Here is a 21,832-nt window from a genome sequence, read left to right as displayed (position 1 = left end):
GTAAACACAGCGCAGACGGCGTTAGCATTTAGCCTCTCCCACTCTCCTCTATAGCTCCAAAACAGGTCAAGATAGAAGCTACCAAGCTCTTCCAAGTTTTCCCTATTTAAATATGGTTACGTGAAGTGTTCCACTACAAAGTATAATTACACAAAATTAAACCATGTGGATTTTCTAAGCGGATAAAAGGGGGAACTATATTGTAAGGCGTAATAATACCAGGAGTAGTTTGGCATTCGCACAGTAAAGTGAAGATTACTGCGCAGTAAAGTGAAGATTAAGGTAAGAACATATCTCAGTATGTAAAAACGGTGGCCTATTCCTTTAATAAGACTAGAAAAATCGTGTAGTGTGTTTGAAGGTGGCCCGTCTAGTGATGCAATCTAGGAATGCAACCATTCCAGTCCGGCAAAATGTAGCTGAGAGCAGCTTTAAACCCTGGCCTTCTTAACACACATTCTTGATGAGGCCAGACGGAGAGGAAAGGAGGATGTGGAATCTGGGGGTAATAATCCGGAACCTGGTAAATGAATGTAAAAGTGTGGATGTCTGTGTGTTGTTTCCAGGGTGTGAAGAAGAGCGCGATTGGCCAGAGGATTGTGTCCACTCTGCCGTACATCCGTCAGGAAGTGCCCATCATCATCGTGTTCCGAGCTCTCGGGTTCGTGTCCGACCGGGACATCCTGGAGCACATCATCTACGACTTCGACGACCCTGAGATGATGGAGATGGTAAGGCTGCGGCGCATGTGCGAGAGGATGAGTAGGGCTGCGACTGGAGGGCGACCGATATGGGTTTTTCTCAGGCCGATGCCGACATGCATGTCTCGGTATAATCCTGTGTATGAAGCTTCTAAATTGTAAGCTGTGTAAAACAGTGTTGCCTGTGACAGCAGGGGGCGCTTTATTAGCGGCATAGGGCTGATTTAAAGGATCTATATCATGCTATTTTAGCCATTCCAAAGTTAAGTATAGGCATTTATATGATATATTGTACCTCTACCACTATGGAGCACTCATTTTTGTGATAAATATAAGTGTTTTCTGGAGGTATTTTTCGAACCCGGAAGACACAACGCTTCGATTCAGTTAACTCCGCCCCTCTCTCCGCGCACATACAACTTTACCGTAATATAAATAAACAACAATAAGTAAAGTTACTTCACAATGCAGTTATACGGAGTTGTCATCTGCAACACAGCTTCATAAATGGCTAACACACAAGCTAATATGCTAACACACAAGCTAATATGCTAACACACAAGCTAACCCGTGTTTGGATTGACTCACCCTCTGGTCCATCGCTGTTTACATTATGGGACTCACGTTAGTTATAAAAGTTAATCCACTTTGGTTCTGGCGAAGGTTCCCCAAACATCCATCAGAGACAGTCACAGAAAAACACCATTTTGCTGATAGTCGCCGAATCCCAGAGAAAAAAAACAGCCTCTGAGAGAGTGGCCTCTTCTTGAAAAAGGTTGAATAAACTCCCGTCCTGTATCCAAACGCGCTTCTTTTTCTCCGTCCGTGACATTATCGTTAGTTAAGAATAAAGAACAGGTGTGTCCAGTTATAACGAGCTCCATCTTCAGCTGCAGCGCAAACATGACTGATCTGTTCAGACGCTCAGGGATGTGTTTGTTTTGGCCACAGCTGACCTGGAAGCACCTCGCGCACATCCTTTTTTATTTTATTTTTTTTTCTTTACTTTTTTTTTGCTCTTTGTTTCTCTCTTTCAACAGAAATAATGAAAAAGCTGTTTTACAAATTAAAATCAGGCTGTAAGACATTACATTACAGACGTCGAGCACTTCCGTTCCGCTGTTACGACACAACTGAACACTCAGTCGTTCACCAGGAGAGGGCGGAGCCTCAGAGAGCAGGATTCAGGAGGATTACTGGGAGCTGCGTGAATGAAGCCACAAACCACTCTGGGGGTGTTTTTGATTAGGAAATAGCATAACAACATGGCTAAAAGCTCTAAAAAGTCGATTTTGCATGATATAGGACCTTTAAGCTGAGCACTCTACACAATTTTCATTCCCCATTTTGCTGTAATTTTCAATGGTGGTGAGTCATCCCGAGTCGTGACGAGTTGATGGCAGTCACAGAGAATCGTGAGGTTCATGACTGGACTCGTGTTAGAATCGTCTAATGTGGCGCAGAAATGATGTCACCGGACCCAGGCGGGGGCAGGAGCCAGTTTTTCTTATTAACAGCATTACACTTCCACAAGCGTAGTTAAAAAGAAAATGCATGAATTAGAAAAAATATCATTAATATCAGTCACTGGGTCCATGATCTCTCTGTACAAGACCAAAAATGTCCTCAAAAACGAAATGATTTTCCCTCTATATAATAGTATAGGCCTTTAGAACGCTGTGATGTCACCTGCAACCCAGCAATAACAGAGCGGGATGCACACAGAGAAATGAAACGGGAGGAAGCTGCGATATTTTTCATAACAGGGACACAAACTAAAACTGATTTATGTCCACAGCCCCACACAGACCACGCCAAACAGCATCACATATCACCAAATATCACCAAATATCACCAAACATCACTCAGTTCATAGACCCCCATCCACGCAGACATGCTGCTTTTTTGTTGGATAACTGGATAATCGTCTTACAATACACTTATTAAATTGACCTAAAACACCTTACATACCCAGCCTTTAGTTTTCCATCAACAATCCAAATAGTGATGAAGTTCTTCCTGTGTCAGAGTGTGTTTATTCCAAAACCATTGGACTAAAAACCCAATAGTTGCTCCTAGCAGGTTAGGCAATAGTATGAATGAAGACGGTGGTTGAGCTATGGAGGGTTTGGCCCATGGTCCAGCTCTGATGCTTGTCTCGTCCCTCTCAGGTAAAGCCGTCTCTGGACGAGGCCTTTGTGATCCAGGAGCAGAACGTGGCGCTGAACTTCATTGGTTCCCGTGGAGCCAAGCCCGGAGTCACCAAAGAGCGGCGGATCAAGTACGCCAAAGAGGTTCTGCAGAAGGAGATGCTGCCCCACGTCGGCGTGAGTGACTTCTGCGAGACCAAGAAGGCCTATTTCCTCGGGTCAGTGCATTTAGGGCCCTAACCCAAAAGGAGACCGAAAGTCAGGCCCCGCCCCGCTCACCTGTCCGCCTGTCCCGCTCTCCCACAGGTACATGGTCCATCGCCTCCTGCTGGCAGCTCTGGGGCGGAGAGAGCTCGACGACAGGGATCACTATGGAAACAAAAGGCTGGACCTGGCTGGACCTCTGCTGGCCTTCCTCTTCAGAGGGTCAGTACCAAAGCTGGACTAAGCCAAAGTAGAACATATTTAGGCGAGACACTGCAGGTGAAAATATAGATGTTTTTGCATCCACGTGTGCGATGACGCTATAAAACTTTAAAGACGTTTTCTCAAAATTAGATTTTCATTCCACTCTTCCCAAACTATACCTGATTTTTTTCATTTCAAACAATGAAAGAGGAAACCACTAAATTAAAATGTTGGATGTGGTCCAAACTCATTCCTAACTTTCCAAACATATTTGTTGCATCTCGATTCTTCACAGGGACGAGTTTATGGGCACATTTCAGGGTCACTTTCACACTTTCACAAGTTCATGAAATTTATACAAATGCTTTATGATTTTGAGCTTACAACATACTGAAGGAGGAAAACAAATTTCATTCCATAACTAGAAAAAAATCAGGTATAGTTCCTTTAACTAGCGATGCACCAATCTGATGCTGGTGTTGGATATCGGAGCCAAACTGGAAAACGTATCATATCAGGAATCAACCCCAAATATCCGATACAAGTTTTGGCTCTCACCGTTTTAGAAACACAACTTTCACCAACTAAACCTCAGTGAATAACATTTTGAAGTTTAGAACTTGGAGAAGTCAATCGTTGAGTTTAGTTTAATCTCCGCAAAGGGGCTTTTGATCTCCAGGCAAAGTGCCACAGCTAGCAGCCGCATGCTAATGCTAATGGCAACTAATCAAGACTGGGACAGAAACTATGACTGGTTCAACTTAAGTCGTCTAAAAGCATAACTTATGTGAGTTGTTTATATTAATGTAACCTGAAGCCTGTCATTTACTCAAGGTTATTTAATGTAGAAAAGTGCAGTGATCCTTATTTATTGTTTTTCCATTAGTTCATTAGTACATAGGCCTAGAATTGATAACTGATCTGAAACATCTTGTTTGCAAGAGAAAAGATGAGACTTTATTGATTTCACCCTGGAGAAAAGAGGACCATTGACTTTTTCACTCACAGCAGCCACTTTTAAGAAAGTCTCTTGGTATCGGTTAATATCGGATATCGGCAGATACTCAAACCCCAATATCTGTATCGGAAGCAAAACATTTTTACTCATGAATAGCTTATGCAAAAAACTAAACAAGATACAAAATCTTGTCCAAAAAGTAATTGGGGATATGTAGTGGCCAGTTTAAAAAACAAAAACTCATACTTACTTACATACTTCTAAAGTGTAAACGTGATTTCTTTTCTTCCTTTTTTTTCTTTTAGCATGTTCAAAAATCTCCTGAAGGAGATCCGCATCTACGCTCAGAAGTTTATTGACCGAGGGAAAGACTTCAACCTGGAGCTGGCCATCAAAACTCGCATCATCTCTGACGGGCTCAAGTATTCACTGGCCACAGGAAACTGGGGGGATGTGAAGAAAGCTCACCAGGCCAGGGCGGGCGTGTCCCAGGTAAGAGAGAGGGGGGAGGACAGGGGGGGGACGGGAGGAGAGAGGCTGAATCCACTGTACGTTTGTGCTGTGTGTTTAGGTGTTGAACCGTCTGACCTTCGCCTCCACTCTGTCCCATCTGAGAAGAGTCAACTCTCCCATCGGACGAGACGGGAAGCTGGCCAAACCCCGACAGCTGCACAACACGCTGTGGGGCATGGTGTGCCCCGCAGAGACACCCGAGGTAAAGAGGGGGACAGGACGGGGCTGAGCGGCTTGTGGGTGGTTCCAGAGCCAAAAGTGATCCAGTCCCTGCTCAAAGGAGAGTCCAAGTGGCAGTCGGCTTTGTTGGACCGGCATTGGGGCGGTGGGGGAACTGATCAGTGAAACATAAACCACTGGGGGGCGCCTCACCTAATGGAACTTCTGTTGACAGGGCCACGCCGTGGGTCTGGTGAAGAACTTGGCCCTGATGGCCTACATCTCGGTTGGGTCTCAGCCCAGTCCCATCCTGGAGTTTCTGGAGGAGTGGAGTATGGAGAATCTGGAGGAGATTTCTCCCGCCGCCATCGCAGAGTAAGACCGACCAATCACAACTCGGCACGAAACACCTTTACAAGCATTCAGACTCTAGAAAAGTGCAGTGATCCTTGTTCATCCATCCATTTGCTTACACTTTTCCGTTGCCGTGTCATTGAACCAGCCCTATGGCTCCTCTTGCAGTGGGTGGGTCTACGGAAGAACAGCCTCATGATTCAAACCGGGCCTGCTGGTCTCTCATAAGGGGCTTTGATCCTTGTTTAATGTTTTTCTATTGCAGTTTATTAATAGATAGAATTGATATGTGAATAAGACTTTATTGAACTCACTCTGGACAAAAGGAGGACCGTTCATGTTCTCACTTGTAAGAAAGTCTCTTGGTTGATCATTAAAGGATTATCTTTTCTGGTTGGTACCGGATATTGGGAGATATCAAACCCCCATCAGTGCCCCTCTAATTGCTGTTGGCAAACAGTTGGCTCCATAGAAACCACAGAATAGCCTTGAGCTCTGAGCCTGCTGACGACAGATGAAAACATCTGGATCGTTCATAATTTGCGATGGTTGGTGGCTAATGCGAGCAGCTATTGGGAAAATAAACTGAGCATTAGGAGTGGACTGAGATACAAATTCCACGAGACAAGATTTTGACATAAATTATAATAATAATAAAATGTAATATTTCATTTTACTGAACAGTGTAACAAACTCTAAATAAAGGATTTCATTTTTTTTAACATGCAAAATGATATAGTATATAAACATTGGTGGCATCCTTCTCCCCCTGGTGTCTCTGGCCAGAAAACCACGCTTGCAGCGTTCCCTGCTCCGACCCGGAGGCGCTATACACACTAATAGAATCATGAAGAAGACGCTAACAGGCTTACAGGCAAAGCTAGCTGTGGGCTAGCGCGGCGCCACTTTAGCAGTATTTATAGCCAAGTTTGATGAGTGACAAAAAATTATCTCCATTATGTAATTGGGTTGTGGCACAATGTACAACATCCCTCTCTCCCTTTGTCTTTTCTGTCAGTGTACTATTTACTCTCACAGACAACACCTGCAGTGACGCTTATGGCCTCTAGCTGTTTTGATTAAGCTATGGCTTAGAAGTACTTAAAGGGAGTTTAAAAGCTCCTTTTAAGTACCTTAAGCCATCCACAGTAAGTATGTTGGATACAGCCCAGTAAAATGTATGAAACAAATCTGCAATGTTAATCTACTTCGGGCTGAAAAATCTTGTCATCTTTGGCTTTTTAATCTCATAAGAGCTTGTGGCACGAGATCTTGGCCCATTCCTATTGAGCAGGCTAATGCACTCTGAAAAGTCTCCCGAACTAGCGTACTCGCTAACTGTCTGCGTATGTCACGATGCGATGCCGGTTCTCCTTTTTTATTCTATGGTTAGCTCTGATTAGCCTGAGTTGGGTTCAGGCTGAACTGCAGCACATTTTCTCCGGTTCAACTTTGACCAAATCTAAAAGCTTCTTGAAAAAAGAGTCAATATAGCGTCAAAAACGAGACGTAAATGAGGATGAAAACGCACCAAAGAAAAGCATCAAAAGAGTGACAAAAACACAGCAAAACGAAAAAGTTACGACAATGCAAAGAAACGTCTTAGATCAGTTTTGTAGGTCTTCAAATGAGGCGTTACACTGGCGTATTGGCTGTAAGCTCCAGTCAAGAAGCTTTTAGATTTGGGTAAAGCTGAACTGGAGAAAATGTGCTTGGTTAAGAGGTTAACTGTGACTCTATGCCCATGGTTTTAGCTGAAATCCACCTAAAACTATTGAACGATTAGCTGCTCATGGCTAGCGGCTAACGTTATGTCTAAATGCCTGTGCCTTTGTTCTAGTGCCACTAAGATCTTCGTGAATGGCTGTTGGGTTGGAATCCACAAGGACCCGGAGCAGCTCATGAACACACTGCGGAAACTGAGGAGACAGATGGACATCATCGTATCAGAGGTAAGGACATGTCCTCTGTGTGGAGTTTGCGTGTTATCCTCGTCCAGAGACACATTTTCCTTCATGGTAAATGAAGTACACCTCAACCCTGAACTGAAACAAGGACACAGCACACTTCCCTTTGAAGGAGAAAGCCTGAGTGCGCCCTTTGTGTGCAGGTGTCCATGATCCGGGACATTCGAGAGCGCGAGATCCGCATCTACACCGACGCAGGGCGTATCTGCCGACCGCTGCTCATCGTGGAGAAACAGAAGCTTCTGCTGAAGAGACGCCACATCGACCAACTGAAAGAACGAGAGTACAACAACTACAGGTAAACCAGATCGGATCAGGTGATTGATGCAGTATATAATAGGGCTGTGCAATGAATCGAAATTCGATTACGATTTCGATTACAAGAGTAAACTATTACAAAATTAGCATAATCGCAAAAAATCGATTATAATTTTTTTTTTTCAATTAAAAAAAAAAAAAAAATCAAATTTTTTTCCTAATTTTTAATTTTTGGATTTTTGTCACTTTTTTGATGGATTTTTTGTCTTTTTCTGCTGGATTTTTGTAATTTTTCTGCTGGATTTTTGTCACTTTTTTGATGGATTTTTGTCACTTTTTTGCTGGATTTTTGTCACTTTTTTGCTGGATTTTTGTCTTTTTTTGATGGATTTTTGTCACTTTTTTGATGGATTTTTGTCTTTTTTTTGATGGATTTTTGTCTTTTTTTGATGGATTTTTGTCACTTTTTTGATGGATTTTTGTCTTTTTTTTGATGGATTTTTGTCATTTTTTTTGATGGATTTTTGTCTTTTTTTTGATGGATTTTTGTCTTTTTTTGATGGATTTTTGTCTTTTTTTAATGGATTTTTGTCATTTTTTTTTGATGGATTTTTGTCTTTTTTTTAATGGATTTTTGTCTTTTTTTGCTGGATTTTTGTCACTTTTTTGATGGATTTTTGTCACTTTTTTTGATGGATTTTTTTCATTTTTTTGATGGATTTTTGTCTTTTTTTTAATGGATTTTTGTCTTTTTTTTTTGATGGATTTTTGTCTTTTTTTGATGGATTTTTGTCACTTTTTTGATGGATTTTTGTCTTTTTTTTGATGGATTTTTGTCTTTTTTTTGATGGATTTTTGTCTTTTTTTTAATGGATTTTTGTCTTTTTTGATGGATTTTTGTCACTTTTTTGATGGATTTTTGTCATTTTTTGATGGATTTTTGTCACTTTTTTGTCAATTTTTGTCGCTCTTTAATCACTTTTTAATCTTTGTTGCTTTTTCATTATATTATTATTGCTTTTCTGGCATGTATTATTCAATGCTGAGCTTAATGGTGAACAAAACAAAGACAGTTTCCAGTTGGGGACTCCTTGGAGATGCTGTGATGCGTTTCTTGTGTGGAAAGCTTTTAGAAAGGAACAGTAATCCTGATCCAGCTCTCGTCGTGCTCTCTCAGTTGGCAGGACCTGGTTGCCTCGGGCGTGGTGGAGTACATCGACACTCTGGAGGAGGAGACGGTGATGTTGGCCATGACCCCAGACGATCTCCAGGAGAAGGGCGTGGCCTACTGCTCCACCTACACCCACTGCGAGATCCACCCATCCATGATCCTGGGAGTGTGCGCCTCCATCATCCCCTTCCCTGACCACAACCAGGTACTGAACCAGGACTAAACTAGGACCTAACTAAACTAACTACAAACTAGCTACACTACAACATGGTCTAAACACAGAGGAAGCTCATTTTTTTAATATCAAAACAATTTTAATAATAAGAAATGGCCAACAAACCAACAATATTAATTCACAAGAGAAGAGATGTGCAATATCTCGCAAACAGACCAAAAATCTCTGAGGCCGGATACTGAGACTGACGCTTGAAACACAAAATACTTTCCATTCTCTGTCTCAAAATTCAAAATGGTTTGCTGTTGGAGACGTGGATAGAAAACAATTAAAATATGTACAGTAATTAGGTGAACTAACAAGTCAGACGCGAGTGTAATCAGAATTCAGTTCTAAATGCATAGTCTTCAAGTTTTCAAGTTGTTTCCTGTATTTTGTCCGTTCCCCAGTCTCCCAGGAACACATACCAGTCGGCTATGGGGAAGCAGGCCATGGGAGTGTACATTACTAACTTCCACGTGCGGATGGACACACTGGCCCACGTGCTCTACTACCCCCAGAAGCCTCTGGTCACCACACGCTCCATGGAGTACCTGCGCTTCAGGGAGCTGCCCGCAGGTAAGCCACACCACACGAGGAACCAAACCACCATCACACTGTCTCACCAAAAGAGGAACTAAACCAACATCACACTGTCTCACCACACGAGGAACTAAACCACCATCACACTGTCTCACCACACGAGGAACCAAACCACCATCACACTGTCTCACCAAAAGAGGAACTAAACCAACATCACACTGTCTCACCACACGAGGAACCAAACCACCATCACACTGTCTCACCAAAAGAGGAACTAAACCAACATCACACTGTCTCACCACACGAGGAACTAAACCACCATCACACTGTCTCAACACAAGAGGAACTAACCCACCATCACACTGTCTCAACACACGAGGAACTAGACCAACATCACACTGTCTCACCACAAGAGGAACTAAACCACCATCACACTGTCTCAACACACGAGGAACTAAACCACCATCACACTGTCTCACCACAAGAGGAACTAAACCACCATCACACTGTCTCACCACAAGAGGAACTAAACCAACATCACACTGTCTCAACACACGAGGAACTAAACCACCATCACACTGTCATACCACACGAGGAACTAAACCACCATCACACTGTCTCACCACACGAGGAACTAAACCACCATCACACTGTCATACCACACGAGGAACTAAACCACCATCACACTGTCATACCACACGAGGAACTAAACCACCATCACACTGTCTCAACACACGAGGAACTAAACCACCATCACACTGTCTCACCACAAGAGGAACTAAACCACCATCACACTGTCTCACCACAAGAGGAACTAAACCAACATCACACTGTCTCAACACACGAGGAACTAAACCACCATCACACTGTCATACCACACGAGGAACTAAACCACCATCACACTGTCTCACCACACGAGGAACTAAACCACCATCACACTGTCATACCACACGAGGAACTAAACCACCATCACACTGTCATACCACACGAGGAACTAAACCACCATCACACTGTCTCACCACACGAGGAACTAAACCACCATCACACTGTCATACCACACGAGGAACTAAACCACCATCACACTGTCATACCACACGAGGAACTAAACCACCATCACACTGTCTCAACACACGAGGAACTAAACCACCATCACACTGTCTCAACACACGAGGAACTAAACCACCATCACACTGTCTCAACACATGAGGAACTAAACCACCATCACACTGTCTCACCACACGAGGAACTAAACCACCATCACACTGTCTCACCACACGAGGAACTAAACCACCATCACACTGTCTCACCACACGAGGAACCAAACCACCATAACACTGTCTCAACACAAGAGGAACTAAACCAACATCACACTGTCTCACCACAAGAGGAACTAAACCACCATAACACTGTCTCAACACAAGAGGAACTAAACCAACATCACACTGTCTCACCACACGAGGAACCAAACCAACATCACACTGTCACACCACATGAGGAACTAAACCACCATCACACTGTCTCAACACACGAGGAACGAAACCACCATCACACTGTCTCACCACAAGAGGAACTAAACCAACATCACACTGTCTCAACACAAGAGGAACTAAACCAACATCACACTGTCTCAACACAAGAGGAACTAAACCAACATCACACTGTCTCACCACAAGAGGAACTAAACCACCATCACACTGTCTCACCACAAGAGGAACTAAACCAACATCACACTGTCTCACCACAAGAGGAACTAAACCACCATCACACTGTCTCACCACAAGAGGAACTAAACCAACATCACACTGTCTCAACACACGAGGAACTAAACCAACATCACACTGTCTCACCACAAGAGGAACTAAACCACCATCACACTGTCTCACCAAAAGAGGAACTAAACCAACATCACACTGTCTCACCACACGAGGAACTAAACCACCATCACACTGTCTCACCACACGAGGAACCAAACCACCATCACACTGTCTCACCAAAAGAGGAACTAAACCAACATCACACTGTCTCACCACACGAGGAACTAAACCACCATCACACTGTCTCACCACACGAGGAACCAAACCACCATCACACTGTCTCACCAAAAGAGGAACTAAACCAACATCACACTGTCTCACCACACGAGGAACCAAACCACCATCACACTGTCTCACCAAAAGAGGAACTAAACCAACATCACACTGTCTCACCACACGAGGAACTAAACCACCATCACACTGTCTCATTACAAGAGGAACTAACCCACCATCACACTGTCTCAACACACGAGGAACTAAACCAACATCACACTGTCTCACCACAAGAGGAACTAAACCACCATCACACTGTCTCAACACACGAGGAACTAAACCACCATCACACTGTCTCACCACAAGAGGAACTAAACCACCATCACACTGTCTCACCACAAGAGGAACTAAACCAACATCACACTGTCTCAACACACGAGGAACTAAACCACCATCACACTGTCATACCACACGAGGAACTAAACCACCATCACACTGTCTCACCACACGAGGAACTAAACCACCATCACACTGTCATACCACACGAGGAACTAAACCACCATCACACTGTCATACCACACGAGGAACTAAACCACCATCACACTGTCTCAACACACGAGGAACTAAACCACCATCACACTGTCTCACCACAAGAGGAACTAAACCACCATCACACTGTCTCACCACAAGAGGAACTAAACCAACATCACACTGTCTCAACACACGAGGAACTAAACCACCATCACACTGTCATACCACACGAGGAACTAAACCACCATCACACTGTCTCACCACACGAGGAACTAAACCACCATCACACTGTCATACCACACGAGGAACTAAACCACCATCACACTGTCATACCACACGAGGAACTAAACCACCATCACACTGTCTCAACACAAGAGGAACTAAACCACCATCACACTGTCTCACTACACGAGGAACCAAACCACCATCACACTGTCTCAACACACGAGGAACTAAACCAACATCACACTGTCTCAACACAAGAGGAACTAAACCACCATCACACTGTCTCAACACACGAGGAACTAAACCAACATCACACTCTCTCACCACACGAGGAACTAAACCACCATCACACTCTCTCACCACACGAGGAACTAAACCAACATCACACTGTCTCAACACAAGAGGAACTAAACCACCATCACACTGTCTCAACACACGAGGAACTAAACCAACATCACACTGTCTCAACACAAGAGGAACTAAACCAACATCACACTGTCTCAACACAAGAGGAACTAAACCAACATCACACTGTCTCACCACAAGAGGAACTAAACTAACATCACACTGTCTTGTGGTGTTTTCTTGCAGGCATCAACTCTATCGTGGCCATTGCGTCTTACACGGGATATAACCAGGAGGACTCGGTCATCATGAACCGCTCGGCTGTGGACCGGGGTTTCTTCAGGTCTGAACGTCTAAACGTGACTTATCTATCCACTTTATCACTTCTGCGATAGGACTGAGCGTTAAAGACCAAAATGAATTTGTCAATATATTTGGGGACTTTGACAGTTTCCAGTAATATCGCTTCATCACTGTTATCGACAGAGATATGCAACAATGTGCTGCAAACACATCATTTACATCGTTTTGTTGTTCTGAACAGACTCCAAAATGGCAGAAATTCCAATTATTCCCATTTCCCAATACCCCCATCGTTTGCTACTCCCAAAACAGCCGTTTGGATCTTATCTTGTCCACCTCTGCTCTGCGGTCTAACCTCGATGTGTCTGTGATCCAGGTCCGTCTTCTACCGCTCGTACAAAGAGCAAGAGTCCAAGAAAGGCTTCGACCAAGAGGAGATCTTCGAGAAGCCGACCAGAGAGACCTGCCAGGGTGAGGAAGACTGTTGCTACATACAGAACCTACAGTTTAGTTTAGTTTATTTATTTGACAGGGACATGTACAGGAGCATTAATCAGCAGATGAAAAGAGCTAGGAGCTTGGAGCTAATTTCCATCTGCAGTCCCCGAGACAGACAATTACAAATATTTACATTTTATATACAATTTTTAGTACATTTTATTAAAGGGAAAACTTGTTCCTCTATAGTCTATACCCACCCCGACCCTTCTCAGATGTCAAATTTAGTTGTTGCTGTTGTTGTTTTTCTTTAATGCTGACATGTTTGATTTCCCAGAAAATTTTGTTTCACACTCAGGCAAAATCGTTTTAAGTCTTTGCATAATTTTAGTGCAGTTGGAAGTTTGTTCCATTCAGAGATAGTTTTAAAAGAAAATGCCGATTGTCCTAATGCTGTTTTTCGTTTTGGTACATTGGCCATTGACTGTTGACCTTGTTGTTCTGACTCTGATCAGATGTTAATTGGACAAACTTTTTTAGTGGCGGAGGTGCCACATTATTAACAATCTTGAACAGTAATTTTAGATTGGCTGATTTAACTATATATTCTAAATTGAGCATTTTATGTTTGGTCAATATTTGACAGTGATGATACTGACGCGATTTCCTATCTACAATCCTAAGTGCTTGTTTATAAAGAGATTCTAAAGGTTTAATTCTGGATTTGTTGCTTGTGACCAGCATGATCCACCATAGAGTAAGTGAGGTAATATCATTGCATTGAAGTATGTTTTAGCTCCTTGTATTGTCAATGAATTTCTTATAGATTTAAATGTAAACAGATTATATTTTATTGTATGGCAGACCTTTTTGATGTGGGGGTAGTATTTTGCCAAAATCCAATAGAAAGTCTATGGGAAACTGACCAAATACTTTCCCCCCCCCCCACTGTATCACAAATCACTTTTCCACGGTTAAAACGTCAAATGTATTGCCCAGGAAGAGTCCCAAAAGCAAATATCCAAGATCCAAAGAAATTATTTTTATCCTTCCTGGCCTGGATTTTTAAAATGATAGTTGCAGCCCTAGTGCTTGGATGTGTAGTAGTGGCCACAGTTTGTTTGTAGTAGCTAGAGTATTCGTAGTTGGTAGTATATTGATGTATCACGTTGTCTTGTGCGAGCAGGAATGCGGCACGCGATCTACGACAAGCTGGACGAGGACGGGCTGATCGCTCCGGGGGTGCGCGTGTCCGGAGAGGACGTGATCATCGGGAAGACGGTGACCCTGCCCGAGAACGAGGACGAGCTGGACTCCACCAACCGCCGCTACACCAAGCGCGACTGCAGCACCTTCCTGCGCACGTCCGAGACCGGCATCGTGGACCAGGTCATGGTCACGCTCAACCAGGAGGGCTACAAGTTCTGCAAGATCAGGGTGAGGGGCGCTCGGCACATACCGGCCGTGTGGACGTGTTTTTAGTGGATCTGCTCGACCTTGTGTACAGATAACACGTGTGGGAGCCGTCCGACCGCACACGCTTGTAAAAGGCTGTTCTGACCTGTGTTCCGTTCACAGGTTCGCTCAGTCCGGATTCCTCAGATCGGAGACAAATTCGCCAGTCGACACGGACAGAAGGGAACCTGCGGGATCCAGTACAGACAAGAGGTTCGCTTCACGCCATTTATCCCTCGATCCGGGCCGGTTCCAACACCGGGAGAAGCTGAAACCAGAAACAAGACCATCTCTTTAAATTTGTATCATTTATTTGAGCTGAAACAACCAAGTCACTTCCTTTAACGCTGTCCCTGGCCCAACAGGGATCAAAAGACTTTAAAAGTGATATCAATCAGCAAAAAATAATAACTCAATATTTCTGGGGACTTTCTCAATAGTTAGTTAGTTAGTTAGTTAGTTAGTTAGTTCATTTATTTTCTTCGGTCATTATGAACATTTAAATCACATGTCACATGTTTTCCAAAGATCTTAGACATTATACAGTAAGAAAACACATACATTAAGAATTTAATCTAAATGAAGCCTGACCGAAAGGGGTTTAGGCTGAAGCCAAGACTTATTCTGCCTCTAAACTCCTTTTACAACTGTGACTCTGTGTCCCAAGATGACACATTATACACTTTCTCTAACACCAACGATGGAAACACTTAAGCACAAAACTTAAACTTCAACAAACAAAAATGATGCCATGTTTCCTCAATCGACTTCTCTTCTAATGCTCTTCATTCAAGTGTTCTATACTTCTCTATCATTTTTAACTTATACATTTTCTTAAATGCTTTAATAGTTTTGGAGCCTTAAGTTGAACAGATAAACCGTTCCGTAGATCAACGCCTTTAACTGATAAACACCTCCTCTTAGTATTACTGAGCGCCAGAGGTTTCTGTAGCAGATCAGTTCCTCTAAGGTTGTATATAGATTCTCTAGTTTGAAACATCTCCTGTAAAAACTGAGGGAGCATGAGATTCATTTCATTTCATTTATTTTATTCATTTGAGCAGAAAAAGTATGCCAACATTTTACAGAAAGAAAAAAAATACAAAACAAGACTTTGTGCTCAAAAGGAGTAGGAAGAAGTTCAAAGAAGATTGTGAGCTTTGTACATCACAACTGCTGTGTAAACATCAACAAGATCATGCAATTTTAAGATATTTAGTCTAATAAAAAGGGGATTTGTTGGAGCCAAGTATTCTGCATGGCTGATCACTCTAACTGCTTTCTTTTGCAATAAAAAGATAGGTTGTATATTAGTTTCATAGGTATAATAGCAATGATGAAGTGATATTTTTTGTAAACCACCATCAGAAAAGTGTTGCAAACATCTTTAAAAAAAATAGTTGTCCTAAGCAGATTTTTTTTTTGCCCACTCATTTTTATTATTCTTTTCATACTTTTTACCCCAATTCTGTTTTTTCACTTTGCCCTCTTTTTTTACACCTTTTTTATCTTCAAAATTCTTTTCAAATTTAATCCCACTTTTTCCTTATTTTTATTTTTATTATTTAGAAAAAAATCTATTAAAAAACAAACATTTTCCTTCTACCTTTTTTGTTTTTTTCTTACTTTTCCCTTATTCTTTTTTAATTTATTTTCCCCATTCTTTGATATTGTGATATTGTACATGTTTGTCCACAAAGAGCTCTATCAGGCGTGTTCTGTTTTCAGGACATGCCGTTCACGTGCGAGGGCATCACCCCGGACATCATCATCAACCCTCACGCCATCCCGTCCAGAATGACTGTGGGCCATTTGATCGAGTGCCTGCAGGGGAAGGTGAGGCCTCCGGGGGGCGCTCTTCATGAGAGTGCACATGAGGGCGGGGTCTAACGCTGCTCTGCGTCGCAGGTGTCGGCCAACAAAGGCGAGATCGGAGACGCCACGCCTTTCAACGACGCCGTCAACGTGCAGAAGGTGTCCAACCTGTTAGCGGAGTACGGCTACCACCTGCGAGGCAACGAGGTGAGGCGCAAATCCTGTCACGCCGCACACGAGGACCAGCTTTTGGAAACGTTTGTCCATATTTTGGTCATGTGTTTCCAAATCTACACGCTTCGGGAAATAAGTGCAGAAAACGAGATGGTAAAGGGGCTGGATGCAAGTTGGCCATTTTATACTCACTACTGCCATCCTCAGGCCATATGTGTAACTGCACCTTCTATATTAAAGGGGGGGTATTATGTAAAATGGACTTTTTCAAGCTTTGCATCATGTTATTATGTCATTCCCTCATTAAAAACATGCCTGAAGTGTTGCCTTGGCACATACACATGTTTTTGAGTAATCTGTAAAAACTCTGATGGCGGCCATTTTAGGGATAGATACAGACGGCATCTCGTCATAGAAGGGGGAAAATAGAATCTTTAGAGAAACAACATTTTTCCCTCTTTTTAGCCATTTTCTGGCGAAATATAAACTTATTTATCACATACAAATAAAGTCAAGTGTAAATCGGGCCCATATGGATGTTTTCTCACAGCAGATTGTTCAATAGAAGTGAAAAAACGGCAGTTTTAACTAGCACTAGCTAACCGTTAGTATTAGCCTGATGCTAGCATGTAGAAACATGTTAGCATTCTCCGTTTTTTTTATGTATTTATGAGCTGTTGAACCACTTTGCTCCTCCCCATGTCTTTGTATCTTTATTTAGTAGAAACCATATTCCTATTTCAGCGTTTGTTAAAGTAGTGTCCGGAAAACAACCCGGAGGCGCAACACACAGTAATGGAATCACGAAGAAGAAGCTAACAGGATAACGGCCACAGCTAACTGTGGGCTAGCACCACTTAAACAGCATGTACAGCCAAGTTTGAGTGAAAAAAATGATCTCCATCGTGTAATTGGATGAACAATATATCCCTCCAGGGTTCTAGACTGCGACCAAAATGCTCGCATATGCGACTATTTTTAGAGAATGTGCGAGTAAAAAAAATAAGTGGTAGCACCTGTGCGAGCAAAATAAATAAATAAAGTCTAATAGGCTTTATGACGAGTGCTGCAAATAACGTTATAAACAGCGTCTCCAGAGCACTCCTCTGAGAACAAACACACACTGCACACGCACGCACCCACCCAACCTTCCACTATTATTGAAGAAGTCAGCTGGTAGTTTACGCTAAACGTTTTGTCCAGGCAAGTGTCCCGCTCTCCCTGTTTGTCCAGGGACAGGTGAAATACAGACAGCAACAGAAGCCACGTGTCCCAACATGAATTAACCTTCTATTATTTTCTGCCAATACGCACTTTCCGACACTTTATTCCCCAAAGAAGTATCTATTTTCACTTTTATGTTCGCCTTTTGGGGCGGTAGCGCGAGCGGCGAGCTCACGAGCGCAGGTCAGAGAGAAGCGCGAGCACGAGGGGAGACAGGAGCGACTGGAGAGGAGGAGACAGGAGCAGAAAGAGTTTAGCGGTTTATGTTCCTACCTGAGCTCGCTCTGATCTCCTCGCGGTCAGAAAAAGCTTGTTTCAGAGCGCAAACGTAAAACTAACGGAGAGCTAACGTAAAGCTAACGGAGAGCTAACGTAAAGCTAACGGAGAGCTAACGTAAAGCTAACAGAGAGCTAACAGCTGCTGTTATGACCCGCCCTCCCTCAGCCGCAGCAGATTGAGCTCCTGTATTTTATTTAGGCTTTAGGCTAAAACAGGTACTTTTTGCCTGTGATTAATACGTCTTAATTGGCAGTAATACATAATTTTATAAGTGAATATCCTGCAAGTGACAGTGATATTGCAGATTTGGAAAGAAAGAGACAAGCAATTGTCAAGGAAGATGAATAATAATGGATTGAAAACACACAATTAAAGCAGAACAATGCAAAAAATATATATATATAATAAAACTATATAAAATCACTATTATTTTAAAAAGTTTTAACACTATTTTAATCATTGTTAGGATCAATTATAAGTTATTTTGAACATGTTTATAACTGTCCTTGTTATAATTTATTAAAATGGTGAATTTTGATATTGTGTCTGGAGTCTGTGCGACTAAAATATTGTCTGTGCGACCAAATGAAAAAGTTGGTAGCGCCAGCGCTACTAAAATAAAAGTTAGTCTTGAGCCCTGCCCTCTGTCCCTTTGTCTTTTCTGTCAGTGTAGGATTTACTCTCATGGACAAACGCAACATGCTATGACACCTGCAGTGGCGCTTATGGCCTCTAGGGGCATGAGTTACTTAGTTACTTAGTTCTGCTTGAAAAATGTCTCATCTATAATTCTGTGGATGATGCTAATAAACGTGTCAGCAGGGAGCTTGTTTGAAAGACAAAAGTTGATAGATTCCACAACAAAAAACAGGGATAGTCTCTATCCCACACAAAAGTCTACAACATAAAACATGTTGAAAATACCCAAACATGGGCCTGACGGCTCAGTTAGTCTGAACCCCTGGCATGACCGCTCTGTGTGGCGTTCTCCTTCAGGTCCTGTATAACGGCTTCACTGGGAGGAAGCTGACGTCGCAGATCTTCGTGGGTCCCACATATTACCAGCGTCTGAAGCACATGGTGGACGATAAGATCCACTCCAGAGCGCGTGGGCCGGTGCAGATCCTCAACAGGCAGCCCATGGAGGGGCGTTCCCGGTGAGTGCCCGTCACTGCTGGCTCCAGATCAGCACGTACGCACTTTTCCTGGCCCTGACCCGGCTCTCTCTGGTCTCTCTCCTCAGCGACGGCGGCCTGCGTTTCGGGGAGATGGAGAGAGACTGTCAGATCGCTCACGGGGCCGCTCAGTTTCTCCGTGAGAGACTGTTCGAGGCGTCAGACCCGTACCAGGTCCACGTGTGCAACCTGTGCGGACTCATGGCCATCGCCAACACCCGCACGCACACGTACGAGTGCCGCGGCTGCCGCAACAAGACCCAGGTAACACTGTCACTCTGTCACTCTTTCACCGGCCAGATATCACCGCGGCAACGTCCAACTGTTTGTTTGTGTCCGCATTTAAAGAGTAGTTTATTATGCCGTTTTTGTTCATCCATTTAAGATACAGGCAGTAACGCATCATAAACATCACACACGCACAAAGTCAAGCCAAAATCCATATCGCTCTTTATTCACAGGAAATTGTTCAGTAGAAGCGACAAATCAAAGTCTGTGCCTCCTATAAAACTGAAATAACATTTGAAAAACTGCGAAAACGATATTTTCTTTCCAGATCTGTAATGAGGTCAGTCACAATGAACATGCTCAACTTAGCATACCGTAAGTGCTCTAATACAGGCCGGGGCCTTTATTTACTCAAGGGCATCAGGACCAGGCCTTTATTGGAACCAGGCCACAATTAGAGACAGGCCTTTATTTCTATTTGAGCAAAACGGACGACCAGGAAAACGAAGAAAAACTAGATTTGTGTCCATTTGTACCTAAAATATTAGGTTCATTTATTAATGAACATTTCAAACCCTCTTCCAGCGGCTGGAACATTGACGCCTTTTATTTTGTCGGGACAACAGGAAGTGTTTCGTTGCTGTTAGCGGAGCTTTGACATCAATGTCACTGCAGGTTTCTGTTTAAGGCGAGTTTAGACGGAGCGTTTGTGTTTGTGATCGATCATGAGACTGACCCGAGAGAAGACGAGACGCTCGCGCTGATGGGAGGAGTTATTTTGAGGCGTGGGACTGACCTGCACACGGAGCAGCTGGACGTGCTTTGAAGACGCGATGGTGACTTTATTATAACCCTGGAGGGTCACAAACATTTGTTGCCCTGTTTCCAAATATCGTCACAGGAGGTTTGAAAAGTGGCTAAATCTGTGTCAAAGTTACGCTCGGATCAGCTCCTCCCTCGCAGACGCGCAGACGTTTTGCTCCTCGTATCTTTACGCCTCACAATGTAGTCCCCCTTTTTATCTGCTTATAAAATCGACATGTTACATTTCTGTGTAAATATACTTCGCATGAAAACACTTCACGTAACTTTATTTAAATAGGGAACACGTGGAAGAGCTTGGTAGCTTCTATCGTGAGCTTTTTTGGAGCTATGTGACATGTGGGAGAGGCTGCGTATGTGCTCCGTTTGCGTGACAGAGCGCACGGACAAAGACCAGACGGGGATATATTAACTCGGCTAAAGTGATGTAAGAGCATATCTCAGTATGTAAAAACGGTGGCCTATTCCTTTAAAACCTGTCATATGGACTTTAAAGCAGCCGCCACCCTTACACGGACATCATCTGGGGAGGACAGACGACATGCAAACTTATCACCTTTCACATTACATTTTGCAGTTTTTATTTGACTTGGAACAATTGCAGGTTGTTTTCTGCAAACACAACCTGTGGGACAGCAAAGGCCTGCTACTGAAACAAAAAACACCACTTTCAATATCCATCCATCCATTTTCTTCCGCTTTATCCGGGGCCGGGTCGCAGGGGCAGCAGTCTCAGCACTTTCAATAATATTGTATTTTTCTCCACATGGATGAACTCATGGAGAAGAGACCGACAGGAGGGAGTGCAGCCCTGGGTTAACTGAAAAATAAAACTGCTCTTCAAATGGATTCAAGTGTGGGTTGGTTACCGGGTAAATGCCCTTTCTCTCTGCTTTGGCAGGTCTCTCTGGTGCGGATGCCTTACGCCTGTAAGCTGCTGTTCCAGGAGCTCATGTCCATGAGCATTGCCCCACGAATGATGACCTCATAGACTGTTCGGCCAATCAAAGACTCCACTGATGACATCATAGACTCTGTGGCCAGTCAGCGCACTGGCCTGTCTTTAAGATTGTTAAAGACTGTTTGTTTTTTTTGTTTTTAAATGTGAATAAAGCTGTTTTTGAACAAAATAAGTTTAATATTTCAAGATTGTTATTTTGAATGTGCTGGTAAGGTTTAGCGTTAGGATTCAAATCACCAGACCAATGTCACAGAGCCCATGAGCTGAACTTTTTGTAACATAGAAGTGTAGTTGTTGGATCTGCTTTGACCTTTGCTCGGTGCACAGTCAAAGTACATGTGGCAGACCAAGTGTTCCTCTGGATGTCCTACAGCCGAGTGTCTGCGCCGTTCCAGACAGACTCATTCCTCACTCCCATTGTATATGATTTACT

General features: G+C 43.2%; 1 protein-coding gene across 1 annotated transcript in view; it reads left to right on the top strand.

The window, feature by feature from the left end:
- polr2b (RNA polymerase II subunit B) overlaps positions 1–21,525 on the top strand; it is a 30,041-nt gene extending 8,516 nt beyond the window's left edge. Inside the window, exons 7-25 of the mRNA XM_079582141.1 lie at positions 567–731; positions 2,873–3,069; positions 3,158–3,277; positions 4,523–4,709; positions 4,789–4,932; positions 5,125–5,264; positions 7,084–7,195; positions 7,354–7,508; positions 8,646–8,844; positions 9,264–9,432; positions 12,771–12,867; positions 13,204–13,298; positions 14,452–14,702; positions 14,844–14,933; positions 16,449–16,556; positions 16,629–16,742; positions 19,210–19,370; positions 19,457–19,652; positions 21,340–21,525. Of these exons, the coding sequence (XP_079438267.1) occupies positions 567–731; positions 2,873–3,069; positions 3,158–3,277; positions 4,523–4,709; positions 4,789–4,932; positions 5,125–5,264; positions 7,084–7,195; positions 7,354–7,508; positions 8,646–8,844; positions 9,264–9,432; positions 12,771–12,867; positions 13,204–13,298; positions 14,452–14,702; positions 14,844–14,933; positions 16,449–16,556; positions 16,629–16,742; positions 19,210–19,370; positions 19,457–19,652; positions 21,340–21,429 (2,790 nt within the window). The 3' untranslated portion in view covers positions 21,430–21,525. The remainder of the gene's footprint in view (positions 1–566; positions 732–2,872; positions 3,070–3,157; positions 3,278–4,522; positions 4,710–4,788; positions 4,933–5,124; positions 5,265–7,083; positions 7,196–7,353; positions 7,509–8,645; positions 8,845–9,263; positions 9,433–12,770; positions 12,868–13,203; positions 13,299–14,451; positions 14,703–14,843; positions 14,934–16,448; positions 16,557–16,628; positions 16,743–19,209; positions 19,371–19,456; positions 19,653–21,339) is intronic.
- Positions 21,526–21,832: the final 307 nt, after the last annotated feature.

Source organism: Gobius niger (genome assembly GCF_951799975.1).
Source record: "Gobius niger genome assembly, chromosome: 24".
Classification (NCBI taxonomy): domain Eukaryota; kingdom Metazoa; phylum Chordata; class Actinopteri; order Gobiiformes; family Gobiidae; genus Gobius; species Gobius niger.
Note: the sequence above shows the minus strand (reverse complement) of the source record. Positions and strands in the feature narration are given on the sequence as shown.